The following is a 23,302-nucleotide window of genomic DNA, read 5'->3' as shown; positions in this document are numbered from 1 at the left end:
CATTTGGAAGAGAGGGAGGGGAATGTGCACTTAGAATCCCACATGTGGATACCTGACCTCTGGCTGGACATCTATTTGGACGTCTCTCAGCAAAAGCAGCCTTAATTCATTATCTTCTCCACGTCAAAGCCTCAACCTTGCCCCTTGTGGTATTGCTTGTGCATATCCTCAAATTTGGAGAAGGAAACCTTATCAAGGTTGTTTCTGTTATGCACCACTCCTGGGCTCGTCTACTCTAATCACTTTGACATTTTATATTCATTCAGTGTGAAAGGAATGCCCTGGAAAAACACACAACTCTTCATTTCCCCTTGTTTTGAATCTAATCTATCTAATTTAAGTCAATTCTGCCTGTGGACTACAGCCCAGAAAGCATTTATATTTGTCCATCCTCACTGTACCAATCCTAGCCCGCACCACCACCACCTCTCACAGGAGCTCTGTGACACCTTTCCTCAGAGATGCCCCCTTCTACCTGCCTGCCCCCCTCCCCCACTGCAGCAGAGTGGTCCTTGAAAATGCATATGGGACATCATCACTCCCCACAACGAAGGTTTTTGATAGTTTTCCAACTCCTCTTTGAACTGAGAATGAAGCCTTTCATATGCCTGCAGGTAGGCAGAATAATGGACTCCTCAAAAGTGTCTACATTCTAATTTCTGGGGACTGTGACTATTTTATGTTACTTGGCAAAGAGGAATTAAAGATGCAGATGGAATTAAGCTTGCTGATAAAGAAAGCTTAAGATAAAGAAGAGTATTCTGAATTATCCAGATGGGGTCAACGTAATCACAAGAATCCTAGAAAGTAAAAGAAGATGGTAGAAGCAAAATTAGTGTCCCATTCCATATGAAAACCATGGAAGGGCCCAAGAGCTAAGGAATGTAAGATGCCTCTAAAAGGCAACAAACAAACAAACAAACAAACAAGAAAACATGCTTGAAGATGTGCTAATGAGGGAGGATTTCCAGAAAAAGTAAGGTCTAAAAGAACAGAAGTCTTCTCAAGGAGACCCCAGGGATACTCCTATGAGGTCTTCCCTGTGGTGTGACTTAGCTATTAGGAATTTATAGACTTAACTTCCTGGGACCTGAAAACTAATTCTTGGTTCAGCTTCTGTAAAAGCCCATGGTTCTGAAAGAGCTGGAACCTGCTTCTCCTGCTTGATTCAAACTGACCACTGAGAAAGGTACCTGTGGGCTGGATTAAAAGGGAAAGACCCAGCTAGTTGGGGAGCACCGCCATTTTGAATTCTTCTATGCCATTCGCTCCCCTGGCTGAATAAAACCCTTCTTCCCTCTTAAATATGGTGTTGGATGTTTGTTCTCTCCATTGGGTCTCATTTTCCTGCAACACTAACAAGCGTGGTGGATGGCTGGGGCATTCACAGACCCTTCAGAAGGAACACTGCCTTCCTAACACCTTGGGGTTTTTTGTTATTTGTTTGTTTTGTTTTGTTTTTAATCAAGTGAAACCCATTCTGGACTTGTAACCTGCAGAACTGTAAGATAGGAAATTAGTATTGTTTTAAGCTGTTAGTTCATAATCATTTGTCTCAGCTGCAATAGAAAGCTCATCTATGCCCCATAAGTGCACAGCAAATGTGGCCCAGCTCTGAGGCTTCAGTTTTGCCACTTTCTGTCTACCGTTTGCTTTTTAGTTCTCCTGATGCTTGTGTTCAACCAGGGTCCCCACTGTGCTATTACTTCTCTTGCCCTGATCACATCTGTGCACCATTCATCATGGATGGGAGTGTCTGACCCTGACCCTTCCTGTGTTCTCACTGAGGATGGTCAGGTGACCCCATTTCAGGACCCCTGGGCTCCCAGGCCATCCCAGGACAGCACATCCACTGCACTTGTTAGCATGTCCTCAAGCTCAGGGCAATTGACTTTTGCTAGGGCACTTGGGACCCATCTGGTTTTGGTATCAAAGTGCTCCCATGGCTCAGTGCCCATAGCACATTGGTTACCGTGTCAGCCGCATACACTGAGGCTAGCAGGTTGGAACCCGGCCTGAGACTGCTAAACAATGGCAACTGCAACAAAAAAGTAGCCGGACATTGTGGTGGGTGCCTATAGTCCCAGCTACTTGGGAGGTTGAGGCAAGAGAATCACCTAAGCCCAAGAGTTTGAGGTTGCTGTGAGCTGTGATGTCAAAGCACTCTATAGAGGGCAGTATAGTGAGACTCTGTCTCAAAAAAAAAAAGTGCCACCTCCCAGGGAACTCCTCAATTCCAGGAAACCCTGGGTGGCTGGTAACCCTATATACTCTGCCTTCCTCAGTGAGAAGGGACACAAAGAAAGGGGCTTCAAGGGGGATGGGAGGAAAGCCTGGCCTGCAGAACAAGGAACACCGCAGGGCTCATAGAAATGTTCACTGTTCAGCAACTCTCAAGAAAAGAAGGTAAAAGAATGGGTATGAGGCAACCTGGGTAACCAATGACCAGTAGAAAAAGGCAATGATGCTGGAGGCCCGGAGGCCAATGGGAGAGTTGCAGCCAATTTCAAACACAGCGAAGGAAAGAAAGGGTATTTATACCCCTGCAGGCCTTTGCGTCTCTATCCCTCTCAACTCTTCTCCTTCATGAGAGGGATCCACTTCCAACACTCTTTGGAAGTACTCTAAACTTTCTCTTTGTCCTAAATAAAATTTCTCTTTGTTATACTGAAACTTGTACAGGTTACATTTGCTTTTGATACCCATGGTGCCACTGTCCCATGGTGCCACCGTTGAGCTTTCTAAAGCTCAGCAGAGTCAAATCAGGTCAACTGGGTTCAGGGAATCAGGACCCCCAGCCCCCATAACTCAGCCACATGGTGTCTGACACATAGTAAGAATGCAGTAAAATATTAAATTAATGAAAAAATGGCCTCTATTTGTCCACCATCTTTTATGGTCCATGCACATGCGTCTTGCCACATTCCCTTCCATTCCTGATCCTTCTATCTCTTTGTCCCATTCTGAGACTAGCAGCTGTGGGCTACCATATCCTGAGGATCACCCACTTCTGTCACCACACCCACCTCTCAGAGCTGAGCCCCACATGCCACTCTTCCCACTTGCTCTCTCTCCCTTCTCCTCTGGTGTAAGAATGAATCCTTTACTCAGTTATTCAATGAAAAAACCTTTACAGTGTTATCTACCTCAAAAAGAACACATTCAGTGCATTTTGATGAATTTCTACAGGGTTTAAGTTGTTCTGGGTCCTTGAAAATGAACATAAACAATAATCACGGGCACCAGGTTGGAAGAATTGGTTAAACATGAACTCTTTGGAGAAGAATAAACTTGTATAAGTCTCTTGGGTGATATTTTGTGTCTTAGAAGAGGAATGAATTTGGAATTATACAGCCAGGTATCCTCTGTTGGGTATTTCTAACCTTTCAAGCTTTAAAAGAAAGCAAGAACTTAAATTTCACCCACTAATCAAGTTTAAAAAAAATTTGTTCCCAGTGTTCAATTGTACAAGAAATGTTCTTTGCTTGAACTGTGTCAGGCTGTAGTTTTCAACCTAGATATTAGTAAAAATAGAGTCATGTACCTATTTAAAAATTCTTATTCCTCAATATTAAAAATAATTGATCTGATAGAGACAAAGAGAAGGATGGTTCCAGGAGCTGGGAAGGATAGCAGGGCAGGTGAGGACAGAGCGGGGATGGTTAATGGGTACAAAAATTCATCAAGTAAGAATTTGATAGCACAACAATATGACTATAATTGACAGTGAGTTAGGGTACACCTAAAAATAATTTTAAAAGTGGAATTAGAATGTTCCCAACACAAAGAAATGATAAATGCCTAAGGTGAGGAATACACAGTTACCCTGATTTGATTAATTCATATTATATGCTTGGATCAAAACATCACACATACCCTACAGACAATTGTTATGTACCCAAAATAACAATGAAAATAAAATTTCTAAAGAGATCAGTGACTGGATTAACAAGCTGTGGTATGTGTATACCATGGAATACTATTCAGTCACTAAAATAGATGGAGGCTTTCGATCTTTTGTATTAACTTGGATGGATGTGGAACACATTATTCTTAGCGAAGTATCATAAGAATGAAGAAACAAGAATCCTATGTACTCAATTCTGATATGAGGACCATTAAGGTCCACATGGTGGGGGTGGAGGATGGGGAGGGTGGAGAAAGGGAAGGAGGGAGGGGCTGGAAGGACGAGGGGTGTGGTGCACCTTTTGGGGGCAGAACACAATTATAAGAGGGTCTTTATCTAACAAAAGCAATTAATGTAACCTGGTTCTGTGTACCCTCAATGAATCCCCAACGATAATAAAAAAAATAAAAAAACTTTCTGATTCCTAGCCAGGCACAATTCTGGAGTTTTTTCCTTAAGCCTTACTGACTGATTTTTACATGGACAGGACTTCACTAAACTTTAAAAGATGACAACTTGTCAAAATAGTTACATGGTACAAAGGTGAGGCAGTCTGCATATAATCCCTTTAAAAGCTTAGAATTCTGGATGTAAGGGCACACGTGCACGTTGGTGTGTTGGACGGGGAGGGCATTCCAGTGAGGGGGTGGAGCTAATGGAAAATGAAGAAACCTCGTTACTTTCATCACTGGACAGTATTAATCAAAGGTATCGCTAGTGAATATTGCGTACTCCACATATTGTGAATTATGGATAAAATTGTCTGAAGCATTGTCTATACACCATGAGGCGTACAAACCAAGACTTGAGAATCAAAATCTGGCTTTTTCGACTTTGTGAAAATGCTCTCCACTTAGTCAGTTGGTGGGAATTGGCACTGCAACCAGGGCACGCTGCCCTTATTCAGACCAGCTGGTATCCGAGGGATGTGCTCCTCCAGGACACATGGGATGTCTTTTAAAGGAAAGTTAAAAAGAGAGAGGCGGATCCCGCTCAGCGTGGGGTCCTCTTTCTAGGGTGTTCTCCCAGCACTCTGATATGTACTTTTTTCCTAGCAGAGCTGATCTTATGCATGGTACCAAATGGTTAACTGGTCCTTCCTAGGACATTTATTAATTAACAAGAAAATATAGAAAATATAGAAAATGAGTGGTACTTGCCGTGTCACAGCAATGGTCCTCGTAGCCTGTGTGCCTTTTCTACTGTGCTGCACGTCAGAACGTGTCATTTTGGTGCAAACGCTCTATTTGCAGGCTCACTTGTGAGCCACTTGTTCTCTCCTATTCCTAAACTTCAGTCCTTCTGCCACTTTGATTCCCTCAGTCCACAACATGCAGAGGGTACCGAAAAAAGCCTACCCAGAAAACTGTCCTGAAATTGTGATACTCGATATATACCGATAACATTTGTTATCATGGTGTGGGATCTTGTATCTCTTGTGACTGCAGAAGTCAAAAGTGACAGTTTTAATACAGATTTTTCCTTTCTTAAAATGTGTGATGTGTTTTCTGCCTCCTTTGTACATCCATATCCTCTTTCTATCATTTGCCCACATTTTTGGTTGTAGCAGTTTCGGCCACCCTGGTACAACTCTGTATTTTCAGGAGGATGGTGGTGAACCACGTTGCTCACCCTCTTCGGGAAGGCAGGACACAGACTTGGTATTGGTGTCCTGACTCCAAATGCACCATTAAAGGAGCCTCCAACATCACAGGGCCCTCCTGCTTTGGTATTTTGGGGAAAAAACAGAAAGAGGGACCAGTGTGCCTGCCACAGGGTATATTTCTCAAGAAATACGCAAGTTTACAGTATGGGAAAATATAAAGAATTTGTAGAATAGCCCCATGGAAAGAAATCATTGAATAATACAAAATGATCTAAACATCTGGGTTTCAAAAGAAAATGGGTCAGCTGAACAATGCTTTTCTTAATGCAATTTTAAGTTCCTTTCAGATAGGGATTGCCTTGTAAACCGCCCTTAAGCACAAAGGAAAAGTAGAACAGTGATCTATATGTAGTCGATTTTCAACCAATGATGTTTATTGAGTATGATATAACAGACTAGGCTCTTTTTATAAATGAACTAAAATGATGTTTGGTAGATCATTTGGCACTCATGGGCTAAATAAAAGGTTTCTCAGGACTTCTTGGACCTTCTGTCCGCAGCTGTGTGTCTCGTCCTGGTAACCGTGCTACCTAACACTGCACGGGCATGCCCGCCACAAACGCTGTCATTCCATCTACCACGTCGTTCCGTTTCTCCCACCAGCTCTCTGGAGAACCTTACAGCTCTCAGAGATGAGGAGATGAAGGCCAAGGGAAATTGGGAACTGCCAAAGTTCTCGCAGATAGCATGTGATGGGACTGGAACTAGAATACCAGTTTTAGACTCAAGATTCAGCCCTCTGTAGGTTACAAATCCAGCCCTCTGTGGAGCCCATCAGGATGAACTCGCTCTTGAGACCTAGTGCCAAAGTTCAAATTCAGCTCTGACACCTAACTCCCTGCAGGTCTTCACTTCTCTAAGTCACCATGTCCTCCTCTCCAAATGGGACTAAGGACAGATAAGAGTAATTCAGCCTTCTGAGTCTATGGTATCTGTCTGTTGATCCATTTTCCAAATGAGGGAACCAAGGGTCAGCGAAGAAACTGCCAACTGTCAGAGGCTGGCTTCCATGCCGGTTACCTATCTCCATTATGTATTTTCAATTTCTACTTCATTTTTTATATTTTTGTATAGACTACCTTTCGTATTATAATTAATAGGGTTGAGTACACTGGTGATTGGCATGTTCTCACCTACTGTTCACAATGTGAGAGTGTTCAGCATGCCTCTTGGGTGAAGGGCTTAACTGCAACTTGAACTTTACCTTAGAAATGTACATTAACTAGAAATGTACCTTTATATTAATCTGAAAGTTAAAAAAAGAGATTAATCCAGTTGGTTAGGGAAATGTCTCTATCCCTGGGTATGTTTACACATTTCCACAACTCCCTCCCTCACCTGGCACTCTGCTCCAGGGAAGCATCTGCTCAGAGAGATGCATGAGGTGTCCATGGCACATGGTGCCAAGACCTGCCGTAGGCAAACAGCATTCCCTGAACAAAGCTGTTTTTAAAAAGTCCCTGCCATTAAACTATCATATTGAAAAAGGATTTGGTTAGAAACACTAATAGATATCCCCAACTAAACTGTAATATTCCTCTGGAGACTCTAGGATGACATTGCTCTGTCTTGCTTGACAGTAATATAAAATTAAATCATCTTAAAATCTAATCCACCAAACCTAAGAGATTGAGTCTCCAGGAACAAACAAGTTTCCTTCTTTGACCACAGGGGAAAATGCTCTCCTGTCTAGAGTAGAATGGCAAGACTTGGCATACGTGCTACCACTTCCCCTTCCTGTACCCCTGAAAGACATTGCTAATCAATCACAGCACTTTCCTGCTGAGCTCAGATGAATTCTTCTGCACAAAACTACAGGGAGCCTATACTAATCAGAACTGGCAAGCAAGAAGGAATCTATTTGCCTTCCCTCTATCTAGAGTCTTATTTCACTAAGCCTAGACATAAAACTCCTTCTGACCCAATCCAGATACGCAGATTTGAGAGTGCCTAAATCCACGGGATATTGAACCTTATTTCTCCGTATATAACGCCCATTCTGGCATAGTCCATTGACTTTTAATAAAACTACTTCTCTGGAGTGGCTGACAAGTTGTCTTTCTCTTCCTCAGCACCACTAGCTAGTATTTCTCAACAACCGTAAAGTAATACTTCTATTTCCTCTCCAACATCTTATTCCCTTCTTTAATCAAGGCAAATTTATTCAACTGTTAAGGTCTTTCTGTAGAAAAACCCTTCTGAGTCTAGTCCCTGTGTTTCTTAACCCTACTCTCTAAAAACACAACAATTTCAATTCACTTTCATCTCTCTTTAGCTTTCAGGGTACTAAGTAGTTACACACTTCTAAGCATTACCATAGGATGATTTGTCTTTTATTTCTTCACCTGGTGAGGCAGCAGATCATTTAGTATATGAAAATGGCTTTACTATTAATTGATATACAAAACTTACAAATAACAAGTAGCATCTTTTTACAGCTTTCTAAGCATTCATATATTTGAAATGCCTATGATATGCAAATTTAAACATATGCCACCTATTTTAAACTTAATCCCACACACAAAAACAAGTCTATATCCATTTCTCATCTTTTTTAAAAATTCAACATTTTAAGTTTTCAGATATGTAGAAATGGCCAGACTATTTCATATAGCAAACTCCAAAAAATCAAGCATGAAAAGCTAATGAAAAATTAGTCAAGCGATATAGAAGACTGTGAAACAAAAGGGAAGTTATTATGATACAGAAAGATGGAAAAATCACTGAATAAAAAAGCAGATAAGAAATGGAGACTGAAATAATAGAGGTATCAAATGGGGAAAAAAAAACAGTTTTAAACAAGATGCAGGAGTATAGCATAGGAGGGCAGGAAAAAATGTCACAAACATCAATGCGTGCCATTGGGTAAGTAATGAAATAAAATCAATGCTTTCATTAAGATTTTATAATCGGCTAAAATGGCCCATGCTTTGTCAGGTATAGCTAATATATTGATTGCACCTGTTCCATAACTTTCTTATAAGAGGTGGATATAGTCAGCAAAGGATTTATCATTGCCTGTTTTCTAAAACCCATCTACCCTTCTCGTCCATGGTACAGTTTCTGCTGACTTACTGTTCTCTGAACACCTGGAATAGCCTAGCTCTAGAATCCACTGAAATAGCACTCTCATAAACCAAGCGGCTCAGAGAGGGCATTTTTCTACCCCACTTTCCTGCTCTCAGCACCAAGAAGGCAGTGGGAGGAGCACCAACCAGGTGTGTCTGTGTGGGGCACAGAGAAGATGCAACAATATTCTGTGCTCTAATGTGAACATTTTATAAAGGTAAGAACTCACGTCTGGAGAGGTTAAATCAATCCACCACGGTCACAGAGCCAGCCTATCTCCCTTGCACCACATTTCTCCTGCTGGCCCCGACAGTGCTGCCTGTTCGGGCGGCTTACGGGTGCCACTCAACGTCTGGGATGTTTGCTTGGAGCATTCATATGTTTTGAAATTTCGACTCCTGTGGAGAATCTAAAGCCTTGTGTATGTCTCACTGGTATTTCCTCCCCTTTGGCTTTGCTAAAATGCCTCACACAGTGACAGGTACATATTAAACACTCAGCAAATGGAGGCTGACTGAATTTAGTTCTTCCTGCCTTCTAGGCTGCCACAAAAAAATCTCTTGATACAGTTTTTATTTTCACAGCCATTCATTCAATTATTCCTCCTCAAACCTTAAATGAGGCAGACCACACCTCCTTCCAGGCATCCACATATGAGCAGTTTCTTCATTCGTCTGCCATTGACATCTAACTAAACTAATTATCTCCCCGCTACCTCGCACCTCATTGGTGTTACACAACCTGCTGAAACGGCCCTGTCTCCTGCAGCCATCGCCTGCATCTTTGGGGCAGCCTGTTGTAACGCGAGTGACAGAACTATTACGAACGTCAGTCTTCCATGCTCCAGAGACTTAGGGAAAACAAATGTTGCCACCCAAGGCGAAATGGGAGACGGCAGCAAAGGGAGACTCGGGGACCCACAGCACCACCTCCAACCAAACTTGAACATGGAGAAAGGAGGAGAAAGAATTTCTCTATTCCTGGAAGAACAACAAAACATACATAGATAAATGAACACATGAAACTGAAAAGAAAATGAAAACTAAATCTCATGATTTCTGCGGGACTTAGAAACTTATTGCTGCCAGAGAATCGAGCAAATGATTGGCTTTTACGTAAACACTGAACAGAGAGATAGATGGAGAGATGGTGGACGGAGAGAAAGCTCCAATTTCCTTGCGTCCTCTCAGTGCCATCCTATTCCAAGCCCATGTCATCCTTCCCTCTTAGACTATTTCTACCAACTGCTCAACTGGTCTCCTTTCACGCTGCCTTCTCTTCAAGGCTTCTTCAACATGGTAGCTGGAGACATTTAAAACACACGTGCACTTGTGCACACACATGTATAACTATGTTCATTACTTTTCCAGATTTTTGAATAGCTACCCCTGGATAAGACGGAGCTGCCCCAGCACCTGGATGGTTCCCTCTCTTAGCTCCTCCTTCCCTGCTTACCACAAGCCCCTTCCAGCACTGCGTCCCAAACACACCTTCCTTTAATTGCTCAAAAGCAGGACATGCCTTATTCCCACCCCCAAAGACATTCCCTAGACTGCCCCCCTCAGTTAAATATCACTTCCTCAATCGCCTAAATTCAATCACCACCCTCTGCATCTGTTCTTAGCACACGCTGTGTGTTCACCTTGCAGCACTTAGCTGCAATAGCAGGGCCCATCTGACAAGGTCATTATGAGGAGGAAATGAGGTGATGCCATGAAACATTTAGCTCCTGGCCTGGCCCAGGAGTGAACTTCCAGTGCGTGAGTTGTGATGTTAAGAATGACTAAGGGCCATGCGGTTCCCTACAGCACAGACCCGGGCCGAGGAACCCAGCACTCTGCATACTTTCCACACATTTCTCACTCTCAAGCAGGCTAAGTGTGAGGGTTTTGAAGGAAGAGGCTAACTCTGAAGTGGGGAGGTGAGGAGGGCAGGCCGGGGGGAGCAACTGGATCACGACAAACCTCAAACCTCCAGTTCCACCTTAGAACCAGCCACCAACTTCTTGGGACCCTCCTTCACTCAGATGTCAGCTTCCTGCCCTTTCGCTGGTTTCATCCTTTTTCTCTCATTGTCTCTCTTCTTCGTCAGCAGTCTTCTCTCCCTAAAACCCAGCAGTTTCCACCACTCTCTTTTGCTGAGTTGATCTCTGCCAAAGCTCTGCTCTTAGGGTTCTACCCATATCCCCAAAGATGTCCCCTAACAGACATCCCCTTCCCCTCAGTGGGGTTTTTATTTAATCTTCATAAGAAACTTATCAGTTGCTATTGTCATCCTCATTACAGAAGAGGAAATTAGGGCTGAGATGGATTAAGTGACTTTCCCAAGTTTGCAGCGAGCCAAGGTTTGAATCCTCAATTTGTTTGTCTCAGAGTCTGTGCTTTTTCCACTAGGACCGCTGCTTCCCTTATGTGAATCTAAATGAACTACCAGACGTGCCCCATTGGCTCTATTGAACACACACAGCCAAAAGAATCACAGCTTATTTGACCTCAGCCGTGTGCAACTTTTATAAATCCCCACCACCAGAATTTTCAGCAACTATTGTTAGAGTGTATGTGCCATTAAAACTACAGCCAGAGCACAATGAATATAACCAAGTTCTTGTACATGAATTTATGGATAGAATGCTAAACCATGGCACTGGAAAACCACCAGACCCTTGATTTCCAGACTGTCCAAACCCATTTCAAAAAAAAAATACCAATCCTCTCAGATCAATCCCAGCAAGAACCTCCCTGATTGTACCTGTCTCAGAAACAATGTGCTGGAATCCATGTGCTCTGAAGCTTCCCTTTTTATTGGACTTTGTCAAGTCATAGAGCAACGGGTTTTCTAACTGGGCTTCCCTTTGTATTCTGTGAGTTTCTTGACAGTAAAAATTCTGTATGACTCTTGTCTAGCTCCTCTTGAATGCAACCGGAGTCCTTGTAATGGACAAATAAATAAGAGGTAGCTACGAGTAGAAAGCCCCAAAATACCATGAGCTGACTGTAAACAAGTACCATCTATTTAAAGAAATGATCAGCCATATGTGCCCAATGTCATAAAGAAGCTTCTATCCTTTGACTGAATAATCCCTCTCAGGGCTCTTTACCCTTGGGTAACTCACTCCAAGGAAAGAGAACTGTACAGATCCTAAGTGCTTAACTCTAGTGATACTGGTGTGAGTGAAAAGAGCAGAACCCCCCTAGATATCCCATGAATATATACAGAGGAGTAAAACAGCAACTTGTCAATGAGAAGGAACCCAAACTCTGTAAAATAATTTTAAAAAGGTTTATTCTGAGCTGAATATGTGTGACCATGGCCCAGAGAACCACGTCCAAGAAGTCTTGAGCAAGTGGTCTCTCTGTGGTTGGGTTAAAGTTTGGTTTACATATTTCAAGGAGAGAGGATCTGCATGTAAAGCCACAAGTCAGTACTTGGAAGGCATAAGTTCATTTGGCCCCCAAAGGCAGAGCATCGCTAAGCAGGGAAATATAGGTTATAGTTTAAGGTGACCAGATTTTAACATTGGTAAAGCGGGACACCATTGGGGGAGGCGGGGCCTGACAACAATGCAAACTTTGATAAGCAGTTCTCAATAATCAGTTCTCAACCATTATTTGTTATTATTAAAGTTTAACATTATAAAATTAACAAAAATAATATAAAATGCATATCCTGGCGAAATAGCCACGTGACAGCCAAAAACCGTATATTCCCTTCCTGTTCTCTCATGTTCCCTAGCTTGTCGTGCATTCTTCCCAAAAATCCGGGCTTTTTTAAGATGTGGCAGGACACAGGACAAATTGTTAAAAATCGGGACTGTCCCGCCAAAAGCGGGATGTCTGGTCACCTTACATCTAGCGGGGAAGCTACTTGTTTGTTCCAGACAGTTGGCTCCTTCTGAGCTAACTGTCCTTGCCTAGAAGCACGGGAGGGAGCCAGTCTCCTTCTGATACTTAGCCCAGGAGGGGTGTAGGGAGTTTACATTGGCCTTTTCATTTCCGAATGAAGTTACATTAACCTCTTCATTCCCAAAATGGAGTTACATTAATCTCTTTATTCCCAAATGGAGTTACATTAACCTTTTCAGCAGCCGAAAACCCATATATTCCCTTCCCATTCTCTTTCTGTTCCTTAGCTTGTCATGCATTCTTTCCAGAAATTGGGACTTTTTAAAAACGCCGCAGACATGGGACAAATTGTTAAAAATCAGGACTGTCCCACCAAAAGTGGGATGTCTGGTCACCTTATTATAGTTGGAACAAAAGATTCCTTTGATTTGTATTGGTTAAATAAAGGAGCTCGTCTAAAGGCTTGGGATGTTTTAAGATAAGAAAGTCTATTAATCAGCAACATATAATCCAGACTCAAGCAATCTGTTAAGTAAATTGATGACCTCCAGGTGTGGTTTAAGCTTCCTCTGGTATAGCCGTAGGCCTATTAATGAGTGACAAAGGACATTTCCAAGAAGGGAGAGGGGTAGGAAGAGGCATTTGTGACTCTCCTTCTCATGGCCAGCAACTCAGCTTTACAGTATTCCTAGGATCCTTTTGGCCAACAGGGGGCCCAATCAGTCTTCTGGGGGTGGTGTAGGCTTAAGATTTTATTTTAGTTCATACCTCAATTATTGTATAGCCCTTACAATTATGATTGTAGGGAATGAGAGAGCCACATGCAAAAAACAAATGCCTAGGCTAAAAGTTAAGTTAAATCATAATACTAAATCTCTAGCCCATGTGGGGAAGGCACTGAAGTGGCCTTAGAAAAGTGCTGCACAGTGGGGTGATTCAGTTTCAAACAGGGACAAGGAAGGTCGGTAAGATTTGCATTCCATTCCAAAATGAAAGGCGGGTACTTGGAGCACAGCCCCGAGGTGAGAGCCCAGCTTTGCATGCAAGACATGGAGGTTCCCTTCCTGGAGCCAGACCCACACCGGCTGTAGTGTGTGATTAAGCTCCCGGGCCATCTGCTCCGGGGTTGCGAAGGCAGCCGTGTGTCCTCCCGCCTGGATGCCAGGGAGGACACCGCTCACTAGTCAATCTGCTTGAAATTGCCTCCTACGATTAGTGTGTAATGACTCAGGTAGGTCACGGCACGGACGTTTCTGTTATTAATGCATTAGCAGCGGCAAATGGGCATTGATTCTGCACGGAGTGCAGGTTTGTGGACTTGGTTGGGAGAGTCTGCCCCTGTAAAGTGCAACTGATCGTGGCCAGGAGGGGGGACAACCCTGAGATGGTGATGTCCTTTGGGAAGGGTGAGGAAGGCCCTGAAGAAGACAAGCAGGCTTTTGAGAAATGAATACCTGGGCTGGCACCCAGGAAAAGGGAAGGAGTTACAAATTTCAAGGTTGCTTCTGGGCCCTCTGTACATCTGAAACTGGGCTAATCCTATCCTTATATTCTGAACCCTCTGTGTCACTGGCTAGTCCGTGATAGTTAATACAACTTGCATTATTATTTTATTTACTTTAAAATTGTATCTTATAATTTTATCATCGGTTCAGGATCCCATGCCTAGCTGAGACCATCCTCAGCACCCAGCAAGAATCCGACAACAAAATTTTTCCAGAGATTTTTGTGAATGAATGAATGAATGATGCTCCCAGGATAAGAACACATTTCAGCATCACAGCAACCTGAGCTGGAATGTGCCATATGGTGGTTTTTCAAGATAACTCATCCTTTTTAAACAGAGACACTGAGGTCCAGTAAGATTTCACCACCGTGCCAACCCCTGCATACCCACACGTGTGTAGCACATGTCCTCACAAACACAAGTCAGCTGGCAGGAGAGGACATTCCTCCTCAAAATGGAATCACTTTGAATAGCAACAACAGTCATCTTTTTTATCATTTATTGAGTGCCAACTGTAAGCTGGGCATGAAGTTGAAGTTAGTTTTGTTTTTTTGTTTTTGAGACAGAGTCTCACTATGTTGCCCTCGGTAGAGTGCCTTGGCATCACAGCTCAGAGCAACCTCTAACTCTTGGGCTTAAGCAATTCTCCTGCCTCAGCCTCCTAAGTAGCTGGGACTATAGGCGCCCGCCATAACACCTGGCTATTTTGTTGTTGTTGTTATTGTTGGTTAACAGGCCCAGGCAGGGGTCCGAACCCATCAGCCCCAGTGCATGTGGCCAGCACCCTAACCACTGACCTACAGGCACCCAGCCGAGGTTTGTATTTTCTGAAGTAAAAATCTGCAAATCATCACCTGAGTTCAAATTAGACATGTTTCACTTTGCTTTGTTTTTAAAAGTATTCTGGCTGTCCATTCATGAGGAAATGCGTCCTTTTCCTTTGGAACATCGCAAAATGTGTAGCTTCCCTGCATTTTTAGAAACTGACTTCCATAACTCATTAACCAGCCATCACACCAGAATTTTGTTAGTCCTTTGTAATTTCCACAAATTCCTAAAGGAATCACCAATTCCTTCCAGATTCACCAGTTTCTTTTCAAAACAACCCTGCGCTGTAATGTTGAGGTGAGACAGCAAGTAGATGTATATCTAGGCTTCTGCTTCAACAGAGGGATTCCGCAGAGACACTGGCAGTTTTCCTTAGGTCCTCTCCCTGGGAACTGAGGAACGACTGGGACAAAGGCAAAGAATTCACCTCCTGTGCTACAGACGACAGAAGAGGATACAGCCAACAGCTGCTCTCATTCCCCACAGTTCTCCAATACAACCCCTGAGTAGGATCAAACTAAATAATATCAGTCTAATGATATAAACAAAGAGAAAGCAAAACGTCTGTACTGTATCCATTGCAAATCCACACAGGACATTCTCTTGTCCGGGAGAGTATGGCTCATTTTTGTACACACCTGAGGCCTGGAAGGATTGCGGCCCTCTGGCTGAGATAAATATACTTACTTTGACTTTCCGTTCTGTGGTCTACTTTCTATGTTTCTTGTTTTTTATTAACTTTTTTTTTGTTTCTTTGTTTTTTGTTTTTGAGACAGAGTATCATTCTGTCACCCTGGGTAGAGTGCCATGGCGTCATAGCTTATAGCAACCTCAAACTGTTGGCCTCAAGTGATCCTCCTTCTCAGCCACCCAAGTAGCTGGGACTATAGCCACCTGCCACAATGCCCAGCTAGTTTTCCTATTTTTAGTAGAGAGAGAGTCTCACTCTTGCTCAAACTGGTCTCAAACTTCTGAGCTCAAGCCATCCTCCTGCCTGGCCTCCCAGAAAGCAGGGATTTTAGGCATGAGCTACCACGCCCGGACTGGTTCTATATTTCTTGTTTATTTTTTGAATTTAATGTCAGAAAAGGCCCTAGTTAAAGACCATCCTAGTTCAATTCCCCATTATTATTTTTGTCATGAGGGAATTGAAGTCCCACCAGTCAAATATGTTAAGAACCATGTGGGAGAGTAAGGAGCCTGGCCCTGTTAATTTTTTCAAAGACTGATCTAGATTGTAGGTGGAGCTATGGGCATTCAGGGATGACCGAAGAAAAGTTCCAAAGAGCTTCAAAGCACAAAGAGTGAGATCATTGTTCACTGATCAATGAGTGATAATTCATGCAATTCAATAAATAATTCATTCAAAACATGTATGTGCTTGTCATTTTGTCACTTTTATGGGTGTCTGGAATATAGCAGTGAGAAAGCCACACGTGGCAATTTCCTAGCACCTCCAGTCTAGTGGAGACAGACTGTACACAAGGAATAACAGTGGAGAGTGGGGTGCACCGGGTGTGGGGTGTCACTCTGGCTTCTGCATCCTGCTGTCATCAAGGCTTCCTGTAACTTCCATTCTTTCTTAGCCTTCACTGTCCTAAAAGTAAAGCAGAAGGAACTGTACTTCTTCTCTTATCTCACTCCTCTCCCTCTCGCCCCCGCCACTTCCGTGCTCACACTATTCTTTCTATCATAAAGGATCCCTGAGCTCCTTCTCCCTATCTAGCAGAGAGGAGACAGAAAAAGAAACAATAAGAAGAAACAATTTGGTAGAGCTCCGCTGTGCTGCAGCCTGAGAGAGACAAGCAATACACACAGGGTACCTGGGAACCATGAGAGTATGTGGGTTGGTGGGTGGACAGTCAAGGGACAAAGCCCACTGGATGGTCAGCGAGCATCAACATGGCGAGGTTATGATCTGTGTACCCTTCTAGACCATGGGACTCTAGATGCAGATGGCATCAAACCCACCCTCTGCCTAGCTATCTACTAAACTAATACCCTGTGTCACTGCCACTCTTGTTCTCTCTCCCTCCTGTATTCCAGCTAAAACCTCCTGGCCACTTCCATTTTCAGACCATCTGCTGGCTTTTTAATGCGTCCCTGGAATGCAATCACTGCTCTTTCCCTTTCTACTCATCCTTATACTGTCGTGCTCTTGCCTATCCCACCAAGCTCCAGATTCTAAAACACTGTCATGCAGTTGACCTTCTAGGCTTAGTCGTTGCTTTTTATGTTTTTAATTCAACAGGGGGCAGTTGAGGAACTGAAGTGCACAGAGAAAACTTCATTATCAGGAGGTGCTTAACAGAGATCTATGCAGAAATACAGACTAGAAGAATAGGGAAGGATAGCCCAGCTGCTGACACCAAGCCTTCCATGAGCTTGGAGTTGGGCAATCAAGGCCATTTGGATAGCAAGAGATCAACTTACCTTGTTGGAAGAGAAGGTATTTAGGGATTCACGGAGAGAAGACAAAGTGCTAGGTGAAGTGTTGGATGGGACCAGAGTATCGCACAACTAACTAGATGCTATTCGTGTTTTAAGACTATTAGCCCTTCAGTCTGTTGGGTGGGATCTAGGGTAGCTTTAGGTAAGAAGGCTACTTAGGAAGAATTTCCTGCTTGTGAGTAAAAAGACCACTTGTAACAATATGTCAATGGGGGTGGGGGAAGAAGGCTCTTGGAAGACTCAGATCAAAAGCTCATTCAACATTTAGTAGTGCAGGAAGGCCAGGATAGTGTCAATGATTGAAGCATGGCTTTAGGCATCGCAGAAGAGACTGGGAGGTCTGGCCTGATTGCCAGTCCTACGCATTTGGAGTCAGAAGCAACCAACAGAAGTGAAGACATATACCAATCTGTGTTCCACCAGAATCCAGTGATGGGTTTGGAGCTTGTTCTTCTAGACCTTTCAAAGAAGAAGTGGAAGCTTTGAAGAAGAATATTGAGTGAACAAAAAGGAGACATCAGGAAAACCCAGACTGGTCTCCTGCCTAATGTTAAAGTTAAGATTTCTCCCACTTACACAATATCCCATCTGAAGATGAGATGTGCTCATCTGTCTATTCTAGCTACTCACCCCTCCCCCTGTTTGATCATCATTACATACAGCAATTGCTGAGGGATTGTGACGGGTTACTCCAGTTGATACTGTACATATGATCAGAGGTGATAGACTATGACCAATCAGCATACAGGAGACACCTACAGGAGCATGGACACATATTGTAATATTAGAGTAAGGTCCTGGGGGACCATTAACCCTTTAGTCCTGGATCATGAGTAAATGCAAAAGGACAGGGCATATGGGATAGCAGGCCGTGGAGGACTCTTGGGGGGTTACAACAGTGGCAGTTATTAATCAATCAGCGTCCTAATTCGTTGATGCCAGCTGACTATCCGCATGGGTACAAACAAAGGTGGATAATCCAGAACTAGCCTCTGAATTCATAAGGTCTCAAGTCCTTAAACTTAAAATTAATTAAAAATAGCTGATAAATTTTTTAAAAGACACATTTTTTTAGTTGTGACAGCCACAAGCCAAGAGTTCAATGGCTCCATCTAGCTTGGGATTAAGATATTGGACAGCACCATTACAGAATTATGTTTATCTACTCTTGTAGCAAAGTAATTATGTCAGGTGATAAAGAAGTTAGTTAGCTTGATCGTGCTAATCACTTCACAAAGTATATGTATACTCTATATAATTAACTTTATATAATTTTTATTTGTCAATAACATCCCCCCCCTCAATAAACCTGGGGGCAGGGGCAAAGGAAATATTTCTATCATCACAAAATGTTCTATTAGACAGTGCTGGATCAAAGGAAAGGATAAACACTAAATTGATTTTTACTCTATTAACTATAAATGTGATACAGTACACCATGAGACTGTAATCTGAACATAGTCAGAGGTAAAGGGAACCTTCTTTCAAAAGTTAAATTTGCAAATTGTAGGAAATTCCTCTAAGGCTTAAGTCACCCCATGACCCTGTTACCACGGGCTCTCTGTAGATTTTCTTTTAGTGCACAGACTACAGAGGGGCTTGCAGAGCTAGAAAATAGATGCCTACTCCTGTGAGCTCCCTGTCTATACCACATACACTGGCCAATCTGTGTCCAACGCGTCCCAGTGCAGACAGAACATTCTGGGGAAAAAATTAAACAATGAAAGGTAATCGAACTTTGGAAGTGATAAATGGAACACCGATTTTTCTGAAGCCAATGGAAACATCAAAACACTGATTCAGACCATAGGAAGGCATTTGCCACAACATCAGTCAGGCACAAGGAGGAAATCCAGCCAGTAAGTCATTGCTCCTGTGGAAATCTCTGTAAGGGACTGGGGTTTTCTCCAGAAGCCTATACCCTATGTGTTATGGGTGAAGAACACACAGGCACAGACATATGGCTGACTGAGATGCCCGGTGCCTTCCGGGTAACCAGGGAACCTCCCAGGACGCCACCTTCCTCCAGGGCAGGGAAACTCTTGACAATCCAGAAGTTGGCTGAGCTTCATCTACCAGGGAAGTCACAGACACAGGAAGGCACAGATCCCTGCTAAGCACATAGAGACTGGACAGCAACCCTAATCCTCCCCAAATGAGACATTTTCCACTTGTTTCCTTTCTAATAATTTTTTTTTTAATTATCTTATCTTCTTGCTGGTCTGGAGCAGCAAATTAATATTTTTTTTCTCTCTCTCTTTAGACTACAGTTGTAGATATGGAAATACCATATCCATATACAAATTAACACGAGCTCCCTTGCAACACTGTACTAATTATCTCAGGGACCAGAGCTTCCCCTAGGTTAGAAGCTTCAGCCCCAGTGCAGAGATGGAACATGAATTTCTTCCTGAGCAGCAGTAATTTGTATCATGTTCAGAAGGCAGAGGGGTGGGAGGGTCATAGATGGTCAGAAAGCCCATCCTCCAAACCTCCCTTCCTCCCTCCCTCCCCTGCCTACACCAGCACCACAAAGACATCTAGGAGAAGGAAGCTGCCTGAACCAGAAAAAGATAAATTAACAAGCATATTAACTTTACACCAGATAGATGTGAACAGACTTCACGCCAGACAGCCTTCTCCTTTTTACTTACGAAACCTCCCAGTTTTCAGGAAATGCCGTAGCCCAAACTTCAAAGGCATGAAAAGATTCACGTGGCATGTAGGGAATTAGCGACGGAATTTCCTTTATTATTAGGAACAAAAGCCATGAGTCTAATCTCCCTTGTGATACAAGCGTTGGCTGATCAGGGTTACGCTAAGTCATTCTGATGTAGCTCGCAGCTAATACACCGTCTTTTTAGCTTCTTCTATCCCCACCTCCTCCTCCTCTCTAGTCATATATGCAAATTCTACAGCTATAACAGGGAGTCATGCAGTCCCACTAAGGGCAGAAGAATTTTCTTTGATCAGCATCTCTCAGGCCTGGAATGCTGAGGCCTATTCCACCTGTTCTTTTTATAAGGAGGACAGCTATTTGATGCATCAAATTAGACTTCTGCACTCTCCGTAGAACACACTACGTAATTCTGAATTCCGAGGAAAAGAGGCTCCATCTTGAAACATAAATATTTCTTGCAGCTAGTCTTTTAAAATGTTCGTATTTATTGTTAAATGATTACAGATTTATTCCTAAAACACGTTCACTGATGGAACTATTTCAGAGAAGAGCTGACATCAGAGACTCTGTGAAGGTGCTGCGTGAAATGCTAGTGTGTATATATTAAGGAGAGAGAGAGTTGGGAAAATTGGACAAAATATGCTAACTTCACCAAAAATAAAGTCTTTGCATGCAACCAGAAAGGCAGACGGTGGAAAGTGCTTACTTGCTGAAAACAAATGAAATTTCTAAAACATATCCCAGCATCTTTAACGTACAGAATTTCTTTCTGGAAGTAATTTTTATATAGTAGTCACGTACTGTGGCTCAAAAAGAGCAAAATGAATTGTTCTTAAATGCCTCAAGAAACACGCGCTCTCACTGGCCCATCAGTGTTGGCGGCTTTCTATTCTGCAGGGTCTTGTGACTAGGGGACGTGAAGGGGGACAGAATGTCTCCTGATGAGAAACTCTCACAGCAGAAGAAAACAAAAGCACATTTTATTTTAACCCTCAGCTAATGAAAGTGGGGTTCACTCACTGATAATCTCTCACATTTCCCAGGATCATTTTTGGGGGGGAGGAGGGGGTCAGAGGTAAGCTGGGGAGGGTGTTTCTACCTAGCAAACCCTAAAGGCAGTAGCGCAGAAAAGAAAGATGCGGGCAGGCAGCAAAGATTTTATGGAAACTTCAGACCTTCAGACAAGAGCTTTTCACAGAGACACCCGATCAAAGAAATGGATGTATTTATGTAATGAATGCTCAAAATGGGTCACACTTACTGAACGCGGAGTCCGATCAAGGAAGCTGTAAGTTCCACTTGCATGAGTTCTTTGAGCCGTTTCCTAAGGAAGCAAAGAGGGGGAAGACTTTAGCATCAAGGAATATATTCTTGAATCGTGTCTGTACCTTTCCTGTCTTGTCTGAATAACATTAGCTAACGTCTGAAATAGGATCTGACCATACTGTGAATTTAACAACATTGATAATGGTGGTAACGATCGTGAAAATGATGAAATCCTTAGATATATTTCCATTAAATCCTTTCACATCCAACAGAAGACAAATCTCCTCTATTTCAGAAGAGGAAACTGAGGCCCAGACAGCTCATGTAGTCTCACACAGCATGCACGTACATGGTGAAGACTGGGCTTGCACTTGGGCAGGTGGACCCTGTGTTTAGAAATGTCCTGTTGGACTCCACTTTTACACAATGAGCTCTTTGTCACAGGACACACTCGAAGGAACCCTAGAGGTTGGTATTTCAGAGATATTCTTGTGGACTAACCTCCTTAAAGGTAGTTTGGAGGAAGTAAAATCTAAATTTCCTTTTAACTCTAAAACTGCAGGATTCTGTAACATTGATTTACATGGTAAAGTGGAAAGATGGTAGTGACATGGTTTTACAATGACTAAATTATGAAATAAAGTATCCATCCAGTACTAAATTTTATAAATATGGCTATCATCACCCAACCAGAAGGGGTCAGATTCATGTTCATTAATATTTAAATGAACCAAGTATCACCAGAACTGCAAATGGCCATTATAATCTCATATAATTCAGTGAGCTGGGGGAAAGGTCATCTCCAACCAGAAAAAAAATCAAGATTTCCTAATAGATCTCAAAGACCTTCAGGTATCCTATACCCATGGGGGTAGATACTGACCCACTTCCTCTGTGGGGAGAAACTTAATTAGTAGACATGAGACTAGTTTTCAGGGTTCTGCAATCCTAAACTGGGGATCACTGAATTACTCTGTGAAGTAATGATACAATTTACACCCAGACTAAACGCAGCTCACAAGTTTTAGAGCTAAATTCTAAACACTATTTGCAGATATGTTTAGAAAACAAGCATTGTTTCTTGATGTGATAGACTCGTACATGTAGATACATGTAGATGTAAGATCACATTTGATATATATGAACTATATGTGGCATATATATATGCATACATGTGCGTGTATAATTGTCGTATCTGGTTAGTTCACTTGTACTGATAAATCAGAACATCTAAGACCATAAAGGGGTGCCAAAATGTTGAAAAGAGAGGAGATCTGGGAGTTTATACAGTTATGAAATGGTAGAGATGATGGTGACAGTGTTCACCCTTTAATACCCTTTTCCTTTGTATTTCAATGTCTTCAGTTTCTATAACTAATAAAAAAGATCAGTCTCATGAACCAGTGTCAAGACCAGTGATGCACTCATCTAGCCATTTCCCAACCACCTGTCCAGCCATCTACCCGCTCATGCATGAATCCATCCATCCAACCATTCACCCATACACTCATCCATCCATCCCTCCATCTACTCTTATACTCATCAACCCACCCATCTACTCATCCACTCATCCATCCATCCACCAACCTGTCCACTCATCCACCAACCCATCTACCTGTCCACTCATCCATCCACCCACCTAACCATCTATCCATCTACCCACCTATACACTCATCTGCCTACCCATCCATCCCCTAACCCGTCCACTCATCAACCCACCCATCTACCTGTCCACTCATCCATCCACCCACTCAACCACCCACCTCGCCATCCATCCATCCATCCATACATTCATCCACATACCCATTCATCCACCAACCCATCCACTCATCCACCCACCTAGCCTTCCATCCATTTTTCCAAGTGTCTTCTGCTCTACTCCTTCTAACTTTGTTACCATGGCCAAGTCACTTAATCCTTCTTTGTCTCAGTTTCCTCACTTTAAAACAGAAGTACATGCCTCAAAAGATTGAGGTGAATAAAAGTTAGTATTTTTTTAAGGCACTTAGCATTGTGACAGCCACCAAGTCAGTGCTGTTTAAGAGTTTATTTTTTATATATCATATATAATATATGTATTAGTATA

The 23,302-nt window shown here is 42.7% G+C and overlaps 1 protein-coding gene across 3 annotated transcripts in view; it reads right to left on the bottom strand.

The window, feature by feature from the left end:
- Positions 1–23,302, bottom strand: part of RBFOX1 (RNA binding fox-1 homolog 1) — a 1,537,420-nt gene that overhangs the window by 1,239,986 nt on the left and 274,132 nt on the right. For all 3 annotated transcript variants that reach the window (XM_012805709.1, XM_012805714.1, XM_012805707.1), the window contains exon 2: positions 21,212–21,274. Coding sequence is in view for 1 of the 3 variants with exons in the window: in XM_012805707.1 (XP_012661161.1) it covers positions 21,212–21,274 (63 nt within the window). In the remaining 2 variants the exon portion in view is untranslated. The remainder of the gene's footprint in view (positions 1–21,211; positions 21,275–23,302) is intronic.

This window comes from Otolemur garnettii, unplaced genomic scaffold (assembly GCF_000181295.1).
Source record: "Otolemur garnettii isolate 467f Iridium unplaced genomic scaffold, OtoGar3 scaffold00044, whole genome shotgun sequence".
In the NCBI taxonomy this organism is placed as follows: Eukaryota; Metazoa; Chordata; class Mammalia; order Primates; family Galagidae; genus Otolemur; species Otolemur garnettii.
The sequence above is the reverse complement of the archived record's forward strand: the minus strand, read 5'-3'. Positions and strand labels throughout refer to the sequence as shown.